At 43.5% G+C, this 23,676-nt stretch overlaps 1 protein-coding gene across 4 annotated transcripts in view; it reads right to left on the minus strand.

Annotated features, from left to right (window-relative positions):
• Positions 1-1,141: 1,141 nt before the first annotated feature.
• Positions 1,142-23,676, minus strand: part of LOC129250845 (transcription initiation factor TFIID subunit 3) — a 34,676-nt gene continuing 12,141 nt past the window's right edge. For 3 of the 4 annotated variants that reach the window (XM_054890442.1, XM_054890443.1, XM_054890444.1), the window contains exons 4-10: positions 7,791-8,408; positions 5,604-7,739; positions 4,275-5,461; positions 2,163-2,508; positions 1,722-2,104; positions 1,560-1,660; positions 1,142-1,503 (exon numbers count right to left, since the gene is read on the minus strand). In XM_054890442.1, coding sequence (XP_054746417.1) covers positions 1,380-1,503; positions 1,560-1,660; positions 1,722-2,104; positions 2,163-2,508; positions 4,275-5,461; positions 5,604-7,739; positions 7,791-8,408 — 4,895 coding nt within the window. In that variant the 3' untranslated portion in view covers positions 1,142-1,379. The remainder of the gene's footprint in view (positions 1,504-1,559; positions 1,661-1,721; positions 2,105-2,162; positions 2,509-4,274; positions 5,462-5,603; positions 7,740-7,790; positions 8,409-23,676) is intronic. The other variant, XM_054890445.1, reaches the window with a different exon arrangement.

Consider the following 23,676-nt stretch of genomic DNA (forward strand, 5'->3'; position numbering starts at 1 on the left):
AAAATTTTCTCGTCAGAAAACACAATGTTCGAAAATTTACCGCTTTCGGCCAAGCGAAACAACTCCTTCGATCCTTCAAGTCTGACTTATTTCTGCTTTGGTGTGAGATCATGCGCTTTTGGGTTTTGTAAGGCTTGACTTGGAGATCCTTTTTCAGTATGCGGCGGATGCTACGGTCGTATATTTGCAGTTCTTTCGGTCAAGTCGTTTCTTCACTTTTTCCTTTTTTTGCGTTTTCTCTCGGCAAAATGCTTCTGCGCGTTTGTAAAAAATGGTCTGGGCTGTCATTTATCCAACTAACAGACAGCTGATGCCCCTGCATCAGCTGCGCGAGCGGTCTGAAGTTAGTTACACTTCGAGTGCCGAGCACTGTAATAGGGCAAAGGGAGGTTAACTGGCACCAAATTATGATGCTACGCCAGGCGAAATCCATACTGGGGGATACAATTAATAGGCTTATGAAATTCATAACCCTCTCTAAGGATAAACTGAGAATGCTCCCGGACATTTTCACAGGCCACTACAGATTACTTAGTCATCTGCTCTTGTGGTTTGTGTAATCAATCCCCGGAGGTACTGTGATGAGTAGAGGGCACAAAAGGCCATGCGGTCGAAGTGGAAACCTCAAATCAAATCTATCTAATTTTTGTTGTTTATAATGAAATATGTATTCTTACGTACGATGAATCCGTGTCAAACTACAACTAAGGGTATTTGCATTCAGCTTTATTTTGAGAATAGAACAGGCTCATGTATGCTTACTTTGGAGTTCGTGAACGAGAAGTTGAGTAATTGCTGTGGATCACTATGTGGCCATGAAATACTCTTGGTTGGCAACCTGACACAACATACATTGCAGCATGCCCTCCCTGGATCAGAAGTGTTTTGGTCCAATAAATTGTGAAAAACTGTGTTTATTGATATAAAGAGAGGTAGATAGCTGTCGTGCGATTGTTCTTTAGTCGTGTTGTAACCATTCATATTTCCTTAAAGTCTGATAATATCCGAATTCTTCTTAATTGAGATTCGTTAGTTTTTTGACGCCATAATCAAAGTTTCCTCTTACCAAAATTGTGCTTACCAACGCAATCAGAGTTAAATCAGTTGGCATACCTTAAATAATGATTAGTTAAACACAAAATTAGGCGGAATAAAACATATATTTTTGTATGTAAAAATTAATTCGAATTGAAATTAAACATCGTTCTTGTATTCAACCAATCTGTGTAATACGAACATACATATACTCAATAATTAAATGTGATGGAGTTCTCTGGTGTAATTTCGAACTATGGTTTTTTATATAACATGTCTTTATCAGGAACAATATAAATATCAGTTTTTTGTTTGCTATTTGTATTTTTTATATCGTTTTAAAACTACTTCTTTTTGTTCCGCTTACGCTTTTTGTCAGTAGCATGAATACCCTTCTTTCGTGTTATGCAAACGCGACAAAACCAGTCCTCGTTATCTTTTGGCGCAATGGATATTCCCACACATATCCTGAAATGTGCGATAGAAATAAATTAATTGATATCTACAAAACATACAGCACATACCAATGGTACCATGCATCGCAACCGTCACAGCCAATCATAGGAGAACCATCATCTACTTTGCCACATGCCGGGCAGATCCACACACGATTACCCTCAGCATCCTTATAATTAATGTTATTCAACAACTTTTCTACTGATGTCGATTTTACTTTATTTACTTACAATATAAGATGATGGACGGCTTGTTTCTGAAATTAACGGCACTGGACTTTGGGACTCGGTAGAGGACAATGATCGTGTTGTACCAGCAATTGTATTTGCCAACAACCCTCCATCTGCTTTACTACTGAATCCTAAGTGTTCTTGAGCCGTCGCAGACTGTAATAGTTGCTGCGGAAGTAAGACGGAACTGGCAGATATTGTTCCACCAGATGACCATGGACTAGGTGGAGGTACAATGGAACGTATGGTCGGATTAATTGGAGAAATTACTGTGCTGACGTTAATCTCGGTAAGAGGGTCTAAAGTGTTATTAGGATTACTACCACTGGGAGGTACTGAGTCGAGTTGATTAGAATTTAATAAGGATGTTGTTACAGTTTCAGCTGTTGGAAAAAAATAGTAATTAAAAGTGACTTTAACAAATTTAGAGGTAATACTAACAAATATTAAACTTTTGCTTCGGCGGTCGAGTAACAAGTGGTGAAATTCTTGCCAATTCCGGCGATGGCTCCCTCTTTTTACCAAACTCTTTTGAAGCAACAGTAGTTGCACTAGACAAATTCTTTTGTACAGTGTCATTAAACTGAGAAGGTGATTGTACGCTACCAAGTTTAAGAGTTAATTTAGGTACGAATGACGTCGCTGAACTTGCTAGACTTGTTGTCGGCGTTAAATTTGGCAAAGTACTTCCTATTGAAAAAATGGTATTTGGTTTCTCAACTCTGCAGATATCAGAAGCATCAATAACCGGAGTTATACCCGCTTGCTCAACGGCATCAGTGAGTAGCTAAATAAGATTTTTTTTATATCATTAATACATGACAATCTTATTATTATTATTATTTATTAGTCATTAAAACTAAATTACAAAATTAATATCAAAGCACTAGTTACCAGGGCTATTATCTATGTAACAGTTTCAAGAAATATTATACATATGATATCACGAATTTCCACTTTATTATATACAAAAATTATCAGCGAACGGGCAGTACGAAACTATAAAACTAATATGGAATTGAAATTGTGCACTTAATTCATATATTTTTTTGTAGCTAGCTGTAATATAGCTCGAATAAAACACTTTCCTTAAATTTATTTATTACGTTTATATTATTTTATTAAAATAATTGGTAAACTGAAATATTACTCATTTCTAGGAGCGATTCCGCAACAACGTGGATTATATTCAGTCATGGACCCCTAATAAATTTTCTTGAAAATTTTTTCCAATTTTTACTTTCCTATGAGCGCGAAATATTTTTTGCGTTGTTAATAAATTATTTCCCAATTTTTATTTTTCATGTTGTCTTATAAAACATGTAAGTGGTTTTTATTATTTACCAACGAATATTTTTCACATTGCTTCAAAAAGATTAACAAGATTTTTTTAACTAACGGCATCAACAAATTGGTCGAGAGATGGCAAGAGGTTGTAAGTAGCAACAGCGAATATATAATCGATTCAGATATTGAAATAATTATTGTTTTTGGTTTAAATAAAAGTATTCGGTAAAACGCTACGAACTTATTCCCCAACCTAATATTATAAACGTTTAGTGCGTCGTCTGGACTATAAGCAGATGCCATAGAACCTCCCATTAAGCTCTTGAAGCTTCTGACACGTTGGAAATAGGTTGTAGGAGTTAATTTTCCGCCCAATGGAAGTAGGTTGAGGGGTTACTTTTTTTTCTAATGTTCCCAAACATCCAACAGCGCCCGATAGGAAGTAGGTTGTAGCGGATAATTCGCTTTCAATGCCACTAAGCCTTCTTGGCAGTTAATTCACTATTGCCGTCAGTTCAGTCCAAAAGGGTATTTTGAGAAAATTTGTGTTGCACCCACATATCGACCTTCTTCTTGAGACAATCACTGACTGTTGAAACCACCAAATAACTTTGCAATATTTCCAGCGTTCACTGTCAATATATATATAATCGACGCTTACACCTTTTTTGGGTGTTAGCTTAGCTCCTCCTCCCATTTGTGGTCTGTGGCTTAATGTTGTTTCACAAATGGAGGGACCTACAGTTTTTTTATGAGCTTTTTCATGGCAGAAATACTTTCGGTGGTTTGTCATTGTCTGTCACGCTCCAACCCATTCGGCTACGGTGGCCGTTGCCAAAATAACATATAAGTATAAAAAAACGCTATATAGTCCACCCTCATTCCAAGTATTTGTACAGTTAAGGTTGATGTGAAAGATATCATTTGGTTTTTCGCAGTGAAACTATGAGTTTTTTAAGCAAATTTCTGGTTCGTGGGCCACCTATCCTGCCTAATAACATGAATTCACATGAACAAATTAAATCAATGTAAAAATATTTTACCCTTATAAACGTTATAAGGCAACGCAAAAAATTAAAATTTTAAAGTAATCCTTATCAAGAACGTCATCCAGTAACTGTTGCTAAGCTAATAACTAATATTAATAATTCTTATTCACTGGTTTACATATTATGTACAGTATTGTTTTAATAGGAATATACAAAAATTCTGTGAAGAGCGATTGGTATTTGCATAAAAAATCATTTATTTAAGCAAATTGCGTACCTGTTTATATTTTTTCTTCTTTTCTTTTTTTAATTTTTTTAACAAATCTTTATTCATCAGTCGTTGCTCTTCACCGCCTAGCAAAGCTTCCTTCAATTTGTTATTATATACCGTGTCATTTTTAAGCAGAAATTTTTCGGGGCGTTCTACACGTTCTTTGTTCTTTGACTTCTTATCCTTTTTCTTTTTTACCTTATCGTCTTTAAGTTTTTTTAACCTCTTATGCTCTTTTTTCTTTTTGTGAAGTTCTGTATTCGTACATAAAATTCCATTTCCATCTATATTTGCTGACAATGAATTTTCAAATGTTTTTGGAGGCGGAAAATCTTTCTTGAGTAAAGCGAAAGGTGTTGCTACTGTCGCTGTTAAACTAGTTGAAGGTATAGTTTTTGAAGAATACGCTGATCCAGTTGATATTAACGGTATTAAATCGGCCCCACCTGCTAATTTACCGACTCCCCCTTTTTCAGCGTTAAAAAGCTCAATTGAAGATAAGTCTGCTGTTGGATTTGGATAAATGTCTTTAGTACTTTTCGAGTATTTAGTGGCCTTTTTTGATTTTTTCGGATCCTGCGAATTAAAATTTAGATCGCTTGTTGAATCTTTCGCAGTGTCATTACACACTGGCAAAAATAAGTCCTCCACATGGGGAAAATTTAATGGAGGAGTTGTTAACTGATGTTGGTTTTGATTTAACTCTTTGGAAAGTAGTTCACTCGAAGTATTAAACACCGATCGTAGTGGATACTCGACGGAGTCGTCAGAGAGTTCAATTGGGTCATCATTATTTAGTATACGTACAGAAGCAGATGCTGCTAAAGTTTTATTAGGTGATGCATTTTGAGAATATATGTCGCCGACCAAAGTTGAGTTTTCAGTTTTTGGTTTAGGAGATTTAATACTATTTCTTTCATTTGATTTCTGACCTTCGCCTGGGTTCAACGACGAATGCATATCAGGTGTGCTCCAGTTATCAAAATTCTTTAATATCCTATCACCGATTGCAGATGGTTGCTGAGGTTTAAAAATATTTGGACTATCTCTTTCAAGTTTTGTGATACTGGCTTTAGACTCATGCGACATTAGTTTCATTGATTCTGGCACAAAAGGAGGTACATTGCAGTAGCTACGTTCTCCGCTTGGTTGCGACAGAAGCAAATCTAGTGATTTGCTGGTGCTTTCTGACTCTATGGAATGCAGGGTTAAATTCGTTTGATAAATAAAACAATATAAATTCAATTAGAAATTAAAAGGTTGTTTTGTAATAAGACCGACTTCCATTTTGAAATAGACATAATCTTATTTGCTGAAGTCAAAAGGTACACTTACCTGCAGTTGTTACTTTATCGACGCAGTGATGCTTAAAACTCGGAATAGGTAAATGAAATGCTGCTGGCAAACGTGGAAAGAGTAAATTTTGTGCAGTAGTGGGTATCAAACCAGGCCCCGTTGGGAAGGGACAAAGCTTAAGCAAACTAGGTACTCTTCCTATTCCAGACGTAGGCATAAAAATGTTTGGATGCAAACCGGAAATTAAACTTGAATTAGTTTGATTGGCAGGAGGCATCTGGGGAGCTGATCGCTTTTTGCTAGTAGGCGATTTGTATGTAGGTGCAAGTTTAGCAGGAATTACTTTACCAACTTCTTTATCCGTTTCCATCAAGGTTTCATTAAACGCTTCTAGCGGTTGTAAAACAGTATCCATGCGCATCAGTTTCTTATTTATAGTGTTAACTTCTTCCTTTGTTGGAACTCCAGCTTCTTGTTTTAATATGTTTTTTTCACTCGTCGACATATTCAAGGGTTGATTTTTCACTTTATTTTTTTTGCGCTCTTTTCGGTATTCTTTGACATTTGTGGACAAATTTCTGGGAAATATGCCTTCTACATGTGGTAAATTTAGAATATTATCCTCTTTTCTAGTGCAGAGTTCCATTCTGTTAGACATAAAATTCGCAGTTTCTAAATTCCCAAGCGGAAATGGATATGCGTATTTGGCAGATTTTAGCCTTTTAATTTTCTTTAACTGCGCCATTTGACTTGGGTTATTAGGTGATACCACCGCTTGTTTCAGCGAATTTTTGCTTCCTGGCTTACGACCTCGCTTTTTAGGTTTATTAACTTCGTCAAGCTGCGGTGGTGAATTATTCAATACACAAGGCATCATAACCTCTGAGAAGCTACTGCTATTAATATTGCTTGCCAAATCTATATCACTACCATGATCGCAGTTAATAGGCATGTGTGGAGATTTTTCCAATCCCTCAGGAGAAACCGAATTCGTATCGCCAGACGTCAAGCGATTCAATAATGTTGGAGATGGCGTAATAGTGGTTCCGCAAGGCAAATTGATAAATTGGCCCTCATTCCCACCATAAATCTGGGCCGAAGCCATGCAATTCGTATTTGGAGATAATGGTTTTTGAGGTTTCTGCTTAGAAATTTTCTTAAAGATATTTAATTTATTTTTATCTAGTTCTGCTGACAATTTCATTGCTGGAAATGCTTTCTTATCATGACCCAGAGACACATCTACAGGTATTTGCACATTATCGAGAACGCCATCATGGATGAGATTGGAAACAGCGTCAAAACGGTTATCTTTCATCAAAGTTTTCGGAAGGGCCACTGATGAGATTAGTGCCAATTCTGGTTTTGATATATAAGTTTGAGCTGTGGAATTTGTAACTAGTGGCGAAGGTAAACATTCTTTCATAGATGGAGTAGCACTGTTGCTTTTAGTAGTCGATAATAAAGGTGAACATAGCTTCTTTTCATCCAGCTTTGCTAAGCCCTCTGGCTTATTTGATTGGACGTTGTTTTTGTGTCTATTCAATAATTTTTTCTGATACTTTGACTGTTTTTTAAGAAACTTTTCCATTTTTAACCGCTGAAAAATGGCGTCACAATAGTCAGGTGCGGAGTCCATTCCTGTCTTAAGTATTTTTTGTAAGATTTTTTTATTTCTCCGTTGGGTTTTTTCGGAGCTATGCATGCCGGCTGAAATCAAGCCAGATTCAGAAACTTGAAGATCTGGGCGATTAAATTTGGCTGCCAAAGGATTTGACAGGTTTTGTGTATTCTTCTTTTTAGCCTTTTTAAGCAATTTTGATGCAAGTGTCGGCGCTTGTAAGGTATGTTGCGTTAAATGATTTGGCACAGCCTTCTTTGGTGCAGTTGGGTTCACTACTTCGGATGCTGCAACATTTTTATTAGCAAGGGGGCACTTTGTTAGGAATGTGTTGCTATTAGAGACACCGGGAATTGGTGGTTTACCAACATTGATGGGTACTTTTGTAGGCTGGGAGGAAAACGAGACGCCGATACTACTCAGATCTATAGAAGCACTTGTACTATTTTTACGGGGTTTATGTTCTATTATCAGATTTTCATCGGCAACGGGAGCCGGAGGTGGAGAAGGAGGAGGTGGAGGCGGAGCATCTAAACCAAGTAGTTTTTCTGCAACTGAATGAAGTTAACAACATATACAGTAAAAAAACATATACGTAAACGTACCGACAAATTTTGGAACTATTGTATCGGGAAGTTTTCCTTCAATAGCAGGTGATATAAAGCCACCTGTGGTCATAACGACACTGCTAATTTCTCTAGTGGGACGTCCTTCTTCGTCATATGAATGACATGAACTTATTGTTGTCTTCAAGCAGATTGGCGAGGGCTCAGAAGGCACACTCTCTTTAAGCTCACCAAGCCGTTTTATTGAACCAGATGCAGTTGCTACCGTATACCCACAGCCAGTTAGATACTGTTCAGGTTTAGTGTAAACTTTTTGATTAATGTCCGTAATTGTTCCAGCATTTTCCCAATATTTATCGTGACGATAGGAAAATGAAGAGTACGATTGCATATAATGTGCAGGTAGCAGACTGCCAGAATCTGAAGGTAACATGGGTGGAAGATATTCATATATATGCACCGGACGAGTAAGAACTTCTGTACTTCCAGGTTTTAAAAAATTCAAATTTGTGTTTTTATGGGCTGGAAATTTTGGAATTTCTACAGCTAAAGACACTGGCTGAACACAATTAACATAATCCAATAACTCGTGCACATTAATATTTAAATTGTTTAATGCGAGATATATGTCACTAAAATTTGCTTCAGTCCGATTATCTGAAAAATAAATACGCAATCTGATAAATCACAATGCAAGAACTTTTTTTATGTTGTAGAAGCGCATAAAATAAGCCACAATTTTACACACACAGTCTATTATAATTTCCTCTTCTCTTAATATGTTTCTATAGCAGCCTGTTCCAAAGATCCGGATGATTCGGAGTTTTCCCGATCAAGGGCTGCCTAAATTGACTGAACTTCAACCCTCCTCTATCGTAATTATAGCAGCTCCGAGTAGGAGCGTTAGTCTTCTCCTAATACTGCTTTTAAGGCTGGCATTGAGCCCCACCCGTACTCGAAGTTTATTTCTGCTGCGTTTGCATTAGGAGCTCATGGAGTGGACCACGCGGTTTGTGCAGATTGCCATCACGCTCACCTAGCCGCAACGGCTTCTAATTTGCATGATGCGCCGTTAGCCTTCGCTACTGAAAAGCTTCAGCTGCCTCGTGAGACACGCGTACCTTTGGCTCAATTACATTCTGGATATTGTACCAGGATGAAATCCTGCTTATCCAGAATTGACCCCGACATACTCAATATATGTCCGGCATGGGAAGGTACTCCGCATGGTACCCTCTCAAACCCACTAATCTAATACCCCTCTCCTTTTGGACACAGCTCGTTGAAATAGCAGGTTTGCTGGGCCTACCTACAGAAGACGAACTGCCACAACAAAAATAAAAATGATAAAATTGATAATAATAATAATAATAATAACAATAATGACAAGAATAATAATAACAATTTTTTTTTTGCAGCTGTCGCAGCAGTACATACTGTACATACCAGCTTGCATAGACTCCTTGAAACCGTGTGCGGATTACTTCAGAGTGGCGATCAAATTTTCTGCTTGAAGTGCAACGGAGATTCTGGCTTCTTTCAAAGTACTATAGCGTAGGCCATGTAAAATTTGCTTTTTGAATCGGCTATAAAAAAAAACTAATCAATATTTTTTCAACCTTTTTTTTTTATTTTAAAGATTGAACATTGTCATTTATGAATGAAAAATAATATCGTTCAAATGACGGCCACGACTGGCTTTAGAATAGGCCATTCGATCAACACAATTTTAAAGCACATTTTCGATTGTTTGGGCTCCAATTTCATGAATGGCAACTTCGATTTCGTGTTTTAAAGCATAAATCGTCTCTGGATGGTTCGTACAGCATTTGTCCTTAACGGCTCCCACAAAAAATAGTCCAACGGGCTTAAATCACAGCTCCGAGGCGGCCAATCGATATCGGAATTTCGGCTGATTATTCGGTTTTCAAAAACGGTAGCCAAAAGTTCGAGTGTAACTTTGGCAGTGTGACAAGTTGCACCGTCCTGTTGAAACCAAAAGTCGTCCATGTCATCCTCTTTTTGAAAACAAATCGTTGAGCATGTCACGGTAACGCTCGTCATTTACTGTAACCGCGGCTCCTCGCTCATTTTCGAAAAAAATGGCCCGATGATGCCGCCAGACCAAAAACCGCACCAAACAGTGACTCGTTGTGGCTGAATTTGCTTCTCTACAGTAACGTGTGGATTTTCTGAGCCCCAAATCGGACAATTTTGTTTATTGACGTAGCCACCGATGTGAAATGAATTTTTTTTTCAAATTTCTCACAGTTTGAGTAGAAGACTCACCACTTTGGAAATAGTTTTCAATATTTCCCAATTTCGAACAAGTGTATAGTGTCCCATTTCGTAAATGTCAAACCTTTAAGTAAATTATGAACACATTTGACATGTCATTTGTGTTACCATTCTCAAAAAAATATGTGGTTCAAAAAGCAAACGCTATATGGCCCACCCTGTACTTAGGATTAGGTAGGCCATTGGGTAGTAAAGTAATCTCTCGACGAACAACACTAAAACTGTATAAGGCTCCCATCATGACCGTCCTAACGGGATGGCGAGTATCGTACACAATGAGACAATAAGCTGTATGAGTTTTACGACAACATAGACACAGCGCAGCGAATAAAGATCCAGCGGCTTCGTTCGCTTGGCCAGACTGTCCGAATAGAATCAAAGGCCCGGCTTTGAAAGTATTCAATGCGGTACTTGCTGATGATAGCACAGGAAGAGGAAGGCACAAGATGGAAAAAGACTTGGCTTTACTTGGTGTGTCCAACTAGCTGACGAGAGAGAAACGACGGGCGCGCTTTGTTAAACTCGGCCAAAATCGCGTAAGCGGTTATCGCGCCAATTAAGAAGAAGAAGACGTAAAAAACAAACTGAGAGGTCAACGTTTTTCGACACCTGAAGAAGCGGTTGCGGCATTCAGAATGCATGTTTTGGAGGTACCTCATTTAGAGTGGCAAAAGTGCTTCGACAATTGGTTCAAACGCATGCAAAAGTGTATAGATCTTCATGGAGAATATTTTGAAAAACAATAAAGTGAATGTTTACTACGCCACTGCTGACGTCAGAATTGGGAAGGACCTCTCCGAGCCGTTTGATACCAAACGAGGTTTCAGACAGGGTGACTCGCTGTCGTGTGACTTTTTTAATCTGATGTTGGACAGCATCGTACGCTCAGGCATAATATTTCATAAGAGTGTACAATTGCTGGCGTATGCCGATGATATTGACATCATCGGCCTTAACAACCGCGCTGTTAGTTCTGCCTTCTCCAAACTGGATAAAGAGGCAAAGCGAATGGGTCTGGTGATGAACGAGGACGAAATGAAGTACCTCCTGTCTTCAAACAAACAGTCGGCGCCCTCGCGTATCGGCACCCACGTCACTGTTGACAGTTATAATTTCGAGGTTGTAAAAGACTTTGTTTATTTAGGAACCAGCATTAACACCGATAACAGCCTTGAAATCCAACGTAGAATCTCTCTTGCCAACAAGTGCTACTTTGGACTAGGCAACTGAGCAGTAAAGTCCTCTCTCGACGAACAAAACTAACACTCCACAAGACTCTCATCATGCCCGTCCTAACGTATGGCGCAGAAGTTTGGACGATGACAACATCCGATGAAGCGACGCTTGGAGTGTTCGAGAGAAAGATTCTGCGTAAGATTTTTGGACCTTTGCGCGTTGGCAACGGCGAATATCGCAGACGATGGAACGATGAGCTGTATGAGCTTTACGGCGACGTAGACATAGCGCAGCGAATAAAGATCCAGCGGCTTCGTTGGCAGGGTCATGTCGTCCGAATGGATACAAACGCTCCGGTTTTGAAAGTATTCGATGTGGTACCAGCTGGTGGTAGTAGAGGAAGAGGAAGGCCTCCTCTGCGTTGGAAAAATCAGGTGGAGAAGGACTTGACTTCACTTGGTGTGTCCAATTGGCGCCGGTTAGCACAAGAAAGAAACCACTGGCGCGCTTTGTTAAACTCGGCCAAAATCGCGTAAGCGGTTATCCCGCCAATTAAGAAGGAGAAGAGAATGCATTATCGATACAAACCGTATCAGGCAGCAACCGAAACGGAATGTTCCACAAACAAACAACAGATAAGTATTAGTAAATAATATAAGCGATGCATAAGGACTGATAAACAACCGGAACAATAGATAAGTATTAGTAAATAACATAAGCAATGGATAAGGACTGATAAAAAATTTTCCACTGAAAATCTGCCGCCGCATCCTAGTATTATTAATAGCCCTAAGTATACAAAATGTAGAGCAGTATTGAATTTCTATTAATAAAGAAAGCACGTGACTGTGCAGCATATTTCTTTACTCTATTCTACTCAAATAGAATAACTCGCGCCCCCTGCGGGATACACTCTACTTGTTTGTAATTGAATAGTACTGTCCGCTGCTGCGGTTTCAGCTTTCTTTGTTTGTAGCAGGGAATCTATCCATTTGTAGAAGGATCTCTGCACATTAAGACGCACGCCACTAACCGGAGGACCGCTCAGCCAAACACCCGAAAAGGTGTAAACGCCACTTATATATATAAATATGGTTCATGGTTAATGGTAGTAAAGGGTTAAGGTATGGCCCTTTAGCACTGCGACCATATTGATCTATTGTGCAACCTATGCTGTGTATTGACTGTTAAGTATGCTTATGAATTGTACCAGCTCCTTCTGAGGGAGTGATTGAACTTGTTTAAAAACCTTTTCCTTCTATGCGTCAACCCCGGACATGCGATTATGAGATGTTCTATAGACTCCTCATCTTCGCAGCAAAATCTGCAGGTTCTGGTGTAAGTTATGCCTAATTTATGCAACTGTTTGTTGCAGGTGAAGTGGCCCGTTAGGACGCCTGTGAGAGTGCGAATGCTCTTTTTGTTTAACGTGAGGGCCATGTTAGCTCTTTTGGCGTTGAAACTTAGTAACTTTTTGGAGTGTCTAAGACCCTCTACGTTGTTCCAATGCTGATTTAATAGAGTTTCGGCCCAGTATTTTACTTTTAGTTTTAGGCTGTTTTTGTTGAATCCGAATATGGGACTAGGTCCGATGAAGTTTACATCTGCCCCTTTTTTGGCTTGAAAGTCTGCCTTTTCGTTGCCGTCATATCCCTCATGTCCCGGTACCCAAATTAATGAGACATTGTTTTCGGATGGCAGGTTATTGAGTGCCTTATGGCATTCTAAGAGAGTTTTTGATTTGTAGGTATAGCTATCTAAAGCTTTTAGAACTGATTGGCTGTCCGAGACTATTTTAATCTTTACTCTCTTGTGGTTTCTACGTTGCATGACATTTGCTGCTTCCATTATTGCGGATAGTTCCGCTTGGAAGATGGTGGTGTCCCTGGTGAGAGTGAATGATTTGTGGATTCTGGGCCCCACTAGTCCTGCCCCTACACCATGCGGTATTTTTGATCCATCAGTGTACCATTTTTGTGAATCATCATTCATCCATTTTGGGTTTGTTTTCCACTCGATCCTCTCAGGAAAGGTAACTGTGTATCCTTTTATGAAACAGAGGGTTGGGTCAATGTGGTCTGAGACTTGAGCCATGCTTATGGTGTTTTTGATTTTATTTAGGATACTTAGGTGACCGGTGAGGTTGCCTAATTTGAAATTTTCTTTCATGTGTAGCATGAGTGCTTGCGTAGCTGCTTCCTCTGGGATTGCTATATGAAGTGGTGGGAGATTAAGGAGTGCTTCCATGCCAGCTGTTGGGGTAGTTCTCATAGCCCCTGTGATGCATAGGCAAGCAAGCCTTTGTACTTTTCCCAGTTTGGTTATCGCTGTTTTTGGATAGATTTGCTCCACCATACTAGTGCCCCATACAGTATGATTGGTTGTTGTTGTAGCAGTATCTTCGCCCTGTCAGTGTAGTGTAGTTACCGGTCGTCTTCGTCTAGCTCATCTAACGGTAGGTCCAGGAAACTAGCTGTTTCGACGGCTTGGGTCCAGAGGGAGAGAGGTGTTAGATGAGTGGGTTTTTTAGGGCATGTGAAAAGGTGGTTAGTGTCGTGCGGGGTGCCTTCACATGCTGGACATATGTTTAGTATGCCGGGGTCGATTCTGGATAGGTAGGAGTTTAACCTGCTACAGTATCCAGAACGAAATTGTGCCAAGCTTACGCGGGACTCTCGGGGAAGCTGGAGCTCTTCAACTGCGATGGGTGGTGGTTGGACTCCGTTAACGGCATTCGGGGGTGGGGAGCTTAAGAAGGTGGTAAGGGTTTCCCGATGGATGTCGTTTATGGCCTGTCTGTATACTGTCTGATCCTGGAGTGGTCTGTCTGTTTTGTCCAGGATCTCGTCCACGTAGTTGAGGAAGTGTCTCCTGATGTGCCTGGGAGGTGGCTAGGGCTCGAGCAGGTGTCTGCATGGGTGAGGCCTGCGGTGACACCCTATCAGAAACTGCTTGCCGAGCATTTTGTTGTGCTTCTTAACAGGGAGCATGTTAGCCTCATCGTGTAGGTGTTGAATTGGGGACATTAGGAGACATCCTGTCGCGGTCCTAATGGCAGTATTCTGGCAGGTCTGTAGCTTCGTCCACTGCGTATCACTGGTTCCAGGCGACCAGACATGCGCGGCATAGTTGAGAACCGTTCGACCTATTGCTTTGAAAGTCGACAGCAACATTTCTTTGTCTTTGCCCCAAGTGCTGCCGGCGAGCGACTTGAGGACCTTGTTGCGATTCTGTACTCTCATTGCAATAGCGGTTGTGTGCGCTGAGAAGGAGAGCAAGCTGTCAGAGGTGACTCCCAATATTCTGGGGTTATTAACCGTCGGTATTGGGGTATCATCGACATGCACCTGAAGTGACAGCTTGACCTCCTTTGTCCAGGTGGTGAAAAGGGTCGCCGTGGACTAAGTGGGAGAAAGGCGGGCGAGGTAGTCGTTTACCTTAGAGCATAGGCCATCAATGTCATTGCCCGACGCCATTATCGTGCAGTCGTCGGCGTATGAGACCAGTGAGACTCCCGCTGGTGGCTGGGGGAGTTTCGAAATATAGAAATTAAAAAGCAAGGGGGAAAGGACACCACCCTGCGGTACTCCTTGCTTTATTTTTCTCTGTTTGGAGGTTTGGTCTCGAAATATCTCCGACGAGTGACGACCACTCAGGTAGTTCGCGGTCCACCTCTTCAGCCCTGGTGGGAGTGTCGACTGTAAAATGTCATCTAGTAGCGTGGCGTGGCTGACTGTATCGAAAGCCTTTTGTAAGTCCAACGCTACTAGGACAGTCCCCTCGCAGGGGCGGTTTTTGGTTTAGTCCGCGGTTTACCTGGGTGTTTATGACGGTGAATGCCGTGGTGGTGCTGTGCACTCTACGGAAACCATGCTGGTGTGGGGCTGGAGTCAGGTGTTCAGTGAGAAGTGGGAGTAGAAGGGCTTCAAGTGTCTTCACTACTGGGGAAAGGAGAGTTATCGGACGATAAGACTCCCCTTGGTTGGCGGGTTTCCCAGGCTTCAATAGTGGGACCACTCTCCCTAATTTCCACTTATCAGGAATGATGAGAGTGGCCATGGACAGATTGAAAACCTTAGTGAGATATTCTACTCCCAATGGATCCAGTTTTTTCAACATCAGCATGTTAAGTCCGTCGGGGCCGATGGCTTTTGATGGTTTCATTAGTTTGATGGCCCCCTGAACCTCGTCGCTGGTGAAAATAAGCGGTGCACTGTTGTAGGGCAGTTTGTGCAACCGTCTGGAGGCACAACGTTTGGATCTGTCGACCGGAGGGATGCAGTATAACTTGCCGGCTAAAATAGCTCGCGCATCTCTTCGGGTCCGACGAAGTACGACCGTTGAAGGTGATATCCACCTTGTCGTTGTGCTTTGTCGGGTTCGACAGGGAGCTGGCGGTGGACCAGAGCTTGCTCACATCAGAGGTGAAGTTACAGGACTTCAGATGCTCTACCCATTTGGTCCGCTTATGTTGGGTGACCAGTTGCCGGATCTCCAAATTGAGCCACTTTATACGAGGGTCCCCGGGATCGGCCTGACGTAGGCGGTCACGCTCGTTCGCCAGAGCGGCTGCTTCAGCTGGGAAATTGGGACGTAATTCCCGGATCCGTCCAGCGGGTATGAAGCGAGCCGTGGCGGGTGTGATCGCCTTGCGGAATGCGCGTTCGCCTGCGCGCACATCGGTGGGAGTGGGTAGGGCTGCGAAGATGTCCTCAGTAAATTCCGCGAATCTGGTCCGATCAGCTTTGTTAAAGTTGATGTATGACCGGTGATCCGCGGAAACGAAGTCGGCAGGTCTTTCGATCGACATGATAATGGGCAAGTGGTCTGATGCAAGCGATAGCATAGGTCGCCAGGTTATGCTATTTATCAGACCTGCGCTAGCAATTGTTATGTCAGGCGAGCTGCTGCAATTGCCCACTACACTAGTGGGCGCGTCGTCGTTTACAGTGCTGAACGTCGAATCGTCTATCTGCTCTGTCAATAGCTGTCCCCTACGATCATTTGGCAGGCTTGAATTCCAAAGATCGCGATGCGCGTTTAAGTCACGTACTACCAATATCGGGGAGATATCCTGCCGGGCAGCAGGTGACAGGGGGTATGTAAATATTGAATATTTCGAGCTCGGCATCGCCTGACCGGACAGCTATACCTTGACGTTCTAAGGTGCTGTCCCTGCGGTCGATGCCTTCATCAATAAGACGATACTGCACTGAATGGTGTACTATGAACGCTAGGCCACCACCGTTGTCTCGCTCGCGGTCCTTTCGGTGCACATTGAGCCGTCCCTGGCTGCTCTGTGCATAACAGGAGCGATGAAGACCACTCCAACGGCGGTGCTGGAAATAATACTCAGCATGCCACCTATTGACCTCATGGCGGAAAACCTGGCAGCGAAATCCGCGAGGAGGCTAATGGCTGCGGGGGTATTCATCTGCAGAACCTTCGGTCACAGCTCAATAGGAAAGTGGAGCTCAGGTGGCACGGACTACATGACTCCGTACTTTAATTCGGAAAGAAGGTTTCGCACTACAATTGAAGAGGAGGGATGGCACAAAGGCATAGAACTTTTCACATCTATACAGACGGCTCTAAAACTTCAGATGGAGTGGGAGCGGGTATTTACTGCTCAAAACTAGGAATAAGGCAGCCTATAAAGCTGCCAGACCACAGCAGTATTTTCCAAGCGGAAGTTTTTGCTGTGGGGAAAGCCGCGGAGCTAGCCTACACTAGAACAAGAAAGAACTCAACAATTAATATATACGTAGATAGTCAAGCAGCAATAAGAGCAATAAGCTCATATTGTATTAAGTCCAAATATGTTCGAGGGAGCAGGGGCCATAGAAAGGCTAGCCGGAAACAGTAGGCTGCATACCCACTGGGTACCTGGTCACAAAGGCATTATGGGGAACGAAATAGTAGATGAGATAGCAAAAAGTGCTGTGAGACTACCATTTGAACAAGAGAACGACATACCAAAACCGCTAAGCACAATATACGACGAAATGGACGACCACATGAAAAGGCAAGTGGAAGCTAGGTGGACTAAACTGACCACATGCAAAACAGCAATAGTCATGTGTAGAACTAACGACAAAAAACTGACTCAATTCGTACTTAGCTCTCGCGAAAGGAATGCAGAACTATCATAGGTATGCTAACAGGTCACAATCTATTGGCTGCACATACGTACAAGATAGGGATTGCTAACACGGACAAATGCAGAAAATGCAGAGAGGATGTTGAGGAGACTTTAGAACACCTTCTGTGCGTTTGTCCGGCATTATTACAAACGCGACTAAAATGCCTGGGAGCCCCACTGTTTCAGGGTCTGGGAGACGTCTCAAAAGCGGAACTCCCAGCCCTATTTAGATTCGTCAAAAGCGCTGACATCCTACATGATGTCTACTTTAGGTATTCATAGAAGTCGGTGTCCATCTGGTATCGCTAGGGACCAAAATGTCTATGCGTGGCTTATTGCCAACCAGGCTAACCTAACCTAACCTAAGCTGCCATGACTTCAATATGAATCTTAAAATTCGTTTTGTGAAGTGTTGTGTGGTCTGTGCTCTTATATGGCACGTAATGTTGGACACTCAAGGTTTCTGACATGAACAGACTCGAGGCCTTCGAAATGTGGATTCTTAGGCGAATTTTTAAAACTCCGTGGACCGATCTGGTTTCTAAATTAGAGGTTCTACGACGAATTAATGGAGAACGTGACCTTCCACAAACAATAAAACGTCGCAAGACAGCTTATCTTGAACATATCATGACAAACACCAAATACCACATGTTGCAATTAATACTCGAAAGAAAAATTGAAGGGAAACGATGCGTTGGCCGGAAGCAGTTATCATGGTTACGGAATACAAGGCATTGGACGGGTATATGCAATATTGCAGAATAATGGGATGCAGCTAAAAATAGAGATATTTATAAAAAATTTGTAAATAATATAAATTAATAAGTTTTGAATAATGTTAAGATAGCTAAGAAGCAAAAAGCTATAAAACACTGTATGATCGCTATACATTCGTAAACGAATGAGTAATACAGAAGAAGAGGACTTAAACGCAGCAAAATCGCAGTTCGTGAGACAGGCACGTATGTGTTTAAACTGATTAAGCTCAGTTCACTATACCTAAAGATCGGTGTAACAGTACTTAGACTTACCCCGTATGCAAACAATGTCATCACACCCTTTTGCACGGTGCTGCCGTTCGTTCCATCCGTTCTTCGCTGCTGACATAGCACGTCAGGTTACCGCAAACGTCTTTACATTTCGAGCGAGCGCCGCCCATGGCACGCGTATCTTCATGATTAAACTCCAGCTCCGATCCACCCGTCTCAGTAGAAGGAGTTGTGCTGTTATCTACCGCATTAGTGAAGGCTGCGATATGATCGCATGCTATTTTGTGACCGAGGCGTGTGTGTACCGCTTGTAACGCGTACGCGTTACTCGCTGAATGACATATTATCTGTAGGACCTCAACTTTAGCAAGACTTTTACACAAGCTTGCTTCGTCTGCGTATCCTCAAAGCATGCCGAACTCCAACAAATCCAAGATTTTCGCATGGTTTGCGTGACGTACGGAGTGGCAGCTGCATCTCATCGGGCTGTCCGATTGCTTCAACAGACGGCAAGTTTTTCGTTGTAGCAACATAAACATTTGCCATACATATGAGGGAAATGTTGGTGAAGTGACAGTCCTTGGCCGAATATAAATCCGGGTCGTTCCGATTACGTAGAAGTGACTATCGTGGGAACGCAAGGCATTTGTTGAAAGGTTGAACTAGGAGCGTTAATGGAACATTCCAGGACTTCTACATGGATCATCTACTTACTATTGTATATAGTAAAGAACTTCGATTGCTGCAGCAAATGGTCTCCGAAATAGTGAGGAAATCGGAGTTTGAACTTCAAAAGTGCATTATATAATATCAACTGTTACAACAACATAATATTATCGACGATAAGGATGTTCATGCTTTAGGTCTTTCCTGGAACAGAGAGAAAGACTATTTCACGCTCCCCATTAATGTGCGGAAACCACCTGTACATTTGACCAAGCTCACATTTCTATCGGACGCAAGTACGCTCTTCTATCCTTACGGCACAGTTCTATACGCAAAGCGAAGGTAACATTACTATGTTGCTAATTTCATCGAAGACCAAGGTGGCAGCGCTTAAATCAACAAGGTTGTCACGTCTTAAACTGTGCGCCGCCCATCTTGCCGATAAGCGAATCGTGCTGCACTGCTTGTCTGATCTCCGCTACACGCTTTACGCTTGGACTGACTACCAGAATATTGGCATGGCTTCAAGCTCACCGAGCAGATGGATGACCACCACGTCGCTGACATTCAGGAAGAAATGCCCTCCGAGTGTTGGAACCACGTACGTTCTGAACAGAATCCTGCAGACTGCGTTTCAAGAGGTATAACCACTGCCGAATTATTACGTTATCAACTGTGGTCTATTTTCTTGGTCCTATATTCTTGAGAAGCTCTGAAAATTTGTGGAAGCAGAAGTCATCAAAAGAACAGCCGACAGAGCTGGGAATTCAAAGTATCATTCGTGCCCATGTGACTAATTCTAGCGATCACTGGTCGATGATGATGAAATTCTCATCGTATTCCGAGCCATCTCCTACGTACTACATTTTTTTACCAACCTTCGAGTTAGAGAGAAGTGCGCTTATTTGAACCACCTGTGACTCGCGCAACCTACGCACGATGCTTTACTCGCACCGCTATCAATTTCGCGGGACGTCACCTGTACAAGTTCACCCAAGAAAGAGAAACTAAGGCCAACAAGGGTTACATCTGCTCGTTTAAACTGTCGCGATGCACGTCGAATTTGTTGGCAACCTATTAACGTCAACATTCCTTAGTGCGTTTAGAAGTTTCACAAATCGCACAGGCTGAATGAATCCACCCCTGGGCCAGAGGTATTCTATTGCTCCCCTTTCCTCCTACTCCAACCCCTTGACAACAGTCAAGTGCAGTTCTTGCAATGGCTGGTGCCACTTTTGGAGGTGCTCTGGCCTGCGCACCGCCCGTGAGTGGACACGCGAATATGTTGCCTCCTACTGCGCCCCCCGTGGCGCGGGCAACGCATAGCAGTTCCAACGCAGACAGCCTCACGCGTCCCTCACTCCCCGTGTAACGACTATACTCCCGAGGAGTTTCAAGCTCCTCCAACTCAACGAGCTCATGCCCGTGTGGAGTTGCCTGATCTCCCATCGGGCGCGACAAAGGTAGTGGATAGAGAAGCCCTGGCATAATAGTAGTGGCCTTCCCAGCTGGGTTAGGTTCCACCACTCGAGTGATGACTTAAAGTTTGCATAGAATCAGGGCGCCATCCGCGAACCACACTGGCTAGGGAGGAGTCCGAAAAGGTAATGGAAAACGATGGATTAATTACTCCAGGTGGCACCCACACAAGTGGTAATCCACCCGCTTCGGCGGCAGGGGAATGGGTTCTGGAGGCCCCAACCATTACCCAAGTCTCTCAGCTCTATCAGCGAGAGCGCATCCTGGAAGAAACGGGGATTGCTATCGCAATGTCCTCTTCTTCAGAGACGGAAAAACATTTCCCGGTTTCGGAGGGCCTGAGTTGTGAGGCTGCTTCGGTGGCGGCATGACCTCCCAAAGATGCCGGGAAATCGAAGAGCGTGGCAAGAGGGGAAAGCAGAAAGCGGCGGGGAAGGCTCATGCGGCTCTGTCGGCCCTTCGGCGCCTGTGTCCTCCAAAAGGCCTCGATCGGCGGAAGTCACACCAACAGAAGCCAACGGGTCTTCGGTGGGCATTGGCGCTCATAAATTGTCTCGCTCTAGACGTAAGCGGAGGAAGACGGTAGCTGAAAGCAGCACACCTCCCTGCCCTGGGGCTGATGCTGTTATCCGCGCCACGACCCCCCCAAGGTATGAGCGTGTGTGGCGGGCGATGGTTCTGCTGGGCCGCGGTCTAACCGCCGCCTCGACAACAAGTCCAACCCAGCTGTCTGCCCGGCGAAAATTTCGTCAGCGGAGGATGGCGAGCCGGATCTTCGCCCGAGCACATCCAAGGGTGTGGCCAAGCCATCTTATAGCGAGAAGGCTGCTGGCCCACGACCTGTGGCTGTGATTGGAAAACTGCGGCTTGACCATCAGCTGACTGATGCAGAAATTAAATTCTGCAAAAGCCGGCTGCAGCGTTGGGTTGTTGCCTCTGGTCCTAAAGCCAACGCGAAGGGCTAAGAGACAAAGGACGGCACCATAAGGGTGACGTGCGCGTCTCTGGCCAACTTTGAGAGGATCAGGACCGCTGTCAATAACGTGCCCCCTATGGGGACCACTCGCTTCGCGGTCTACAGCGAGGAGAGTGTATCCTTCAGGAAAGCCATCTGCTGGATTCCGGATTTCGATCTGTCCACAGCGGATATCCTGTCCTGCCTGCGTGAGTAGAATCCGGGCATAAACACGAGGCTTTGGCGACCCTCTCGCACACCAAGAGTAGTATCTTGTGGTGCGACTGGATGAGGCCAGTGTTGAGCTCACGGTACGGGAACCGTCTAAGCCTCTTCTTTGGGACGGTCATTTTTCACGTCTTTCCTAAATGATTGGCTCGGACGGTTCCTGTAGCTACCGCTACTGCCCTACTAAGTAGAAGGCCTACCTAGCTGCACACATTACCCCATATAACAACAGTGCAAGAGCTCTGGGTCTTTAGGGGCCGCCTCTGTGGCTTAAGCGCGTTGGTTGAAAGGAGCGACGTTATTATGTGACAGGAGTTCAAGTAGACCTAGGACCGGTCTTATAGTATCATCTCATCTCACTGTGACGGAACTTGAGCAATTCTGTTGCCAAAACCTGGTAGCGGCTGAGGTGTGTTACAGAGGTAGACGCGGATGGACGAAGTGTGTGATTGCATCTGCTTATTTTCCTTACGAAGCTCTGCAAGGGCCACCACTCGGGAAGGCCACTAGTCTCGTGAGATTCTGTGATCGGCGCAATCTGGGCCTCATCCTATGTTGTGATGCTAATGCGCAGCATACAATCTGGGGCAGCAGCAAGTCCAATGGACGGGGCTCTCGGCTGTTGTTGTTGTTGTTGTAGCAGCGTAAACATTCCGCATACTTACATACGGGGAATGCTGCTGGAGTGACAGTCCTTGGACGGATATAAATCCGAGTCGCTTCGGTAAGGTAGAACCGACTGTCGTGGAAACGCTCTCATGGGGTCTGCTCTCGGCTGTTCGAGTATATCGCTTCCTCTTGCCTAGATATACACAACAACGGCATACAGCCTATGTTTGTTACTGTTGGAAGACAGGAGGTGATTGATCTTACCCTATCAATTTAAAAACTTGGATGGTCAATCAAGAGCTGGAGAATCCTTGCCGAAGATTCGTGCTCAGACCACAGGTATATTGAGTTTCAGTGTGGCGAGGAGGCACTAATGCCATTGCCCTCTAGAAACCCCAGAAAAACAAACTCGCAGAAGTTTGGGGGGCGTTGCGGGGCTTTAACGCCCTCTTTCATGCTGAACAGTCTCGAACGGCTAGTGGAGTTGCATATGCGTCAGAAGTCGCTGAAGGTTTACCCACTCCCTCCATTTCAGCAGAAGAGACTACGCTTTGGGCATCTTTTTGGATATAGAGGGGCTTTTGATAATCCCACTTTCGACAATATGTGCAGCTCTGCTAGCAGACATGGTGTAGACCGGGTGCGGGTGAATTGGATTCTTTCCATGCTAGCCCAAAGGGTCGTCACGGTGCCGGCGGAGGAGGATCTGCTAGTGTCGTCCGGGGTTACCAGAGGCTGTCCCCAAGGTGGTGTGCTGTCTCCATTGCTCTTATGAACATCTGTACAAAAGTACAGAAAACTCTGGATATGATTGACACTTGGTGCTGTGCGCAAGGGCTATCGGCAAACCCCACCAAAACTGGTATTGTCCTCTTTGCCAGAAGGAGGAAGCTTGATGGACTCGTTTTGCCTAAGCTAAAAGGAGTCACAATCCAGCTATCCAAAGAAATCAAATATCTTGGAGTAATCCTCGATAGTAAACTTCTTTGGAAGTCACACGTTGAAACAAAGACATCCAAAGCTCTGACAGCTCCCCAACCACATCAGGGGTAGTCGAGTCTTGTAAATCTAGGCGGAACTATGTCGGTAGACATAACAGCCTGATGGTAACATGGGTCGCGGGACACGTGGGTATCGTGGGATACGAGACCTCTGACTCCTTAGCTAAGATGGGCTCTGAGGATAAGTTCTTTGGCCCGGAGCCCGTTTTGCCACTCCCTTCTGCGGCCATCAAAGCCACGGTTAGCAAATGGGTTACTACAACCCAAAAGCGAGCTTGGCAGGCTGAGAGAGGCTGCAGATGGACTAAACTGATGTTACCTGTCATGTCCAATCGACTGTAGCAGACTCTCCGTCATGGAGCAGAAGGAAGTGCAGACA

The sequence above is a fragment of the Anastrepha obliqua genome, chromosome 6 (genome assembly GCF_027943255.1).
Source record: "Anastrepha obliqua isolate idAnaObli1 chromosome 6, idAnaObli1_1.0, whole genome shotgun sequence".
NCBI classification, from domain to species: Eukaryota; Metazoa; Arthropoda; class Insecta; order Diptera; family Tephritidae; genus Anastrepha; species Anastrepha obliqua.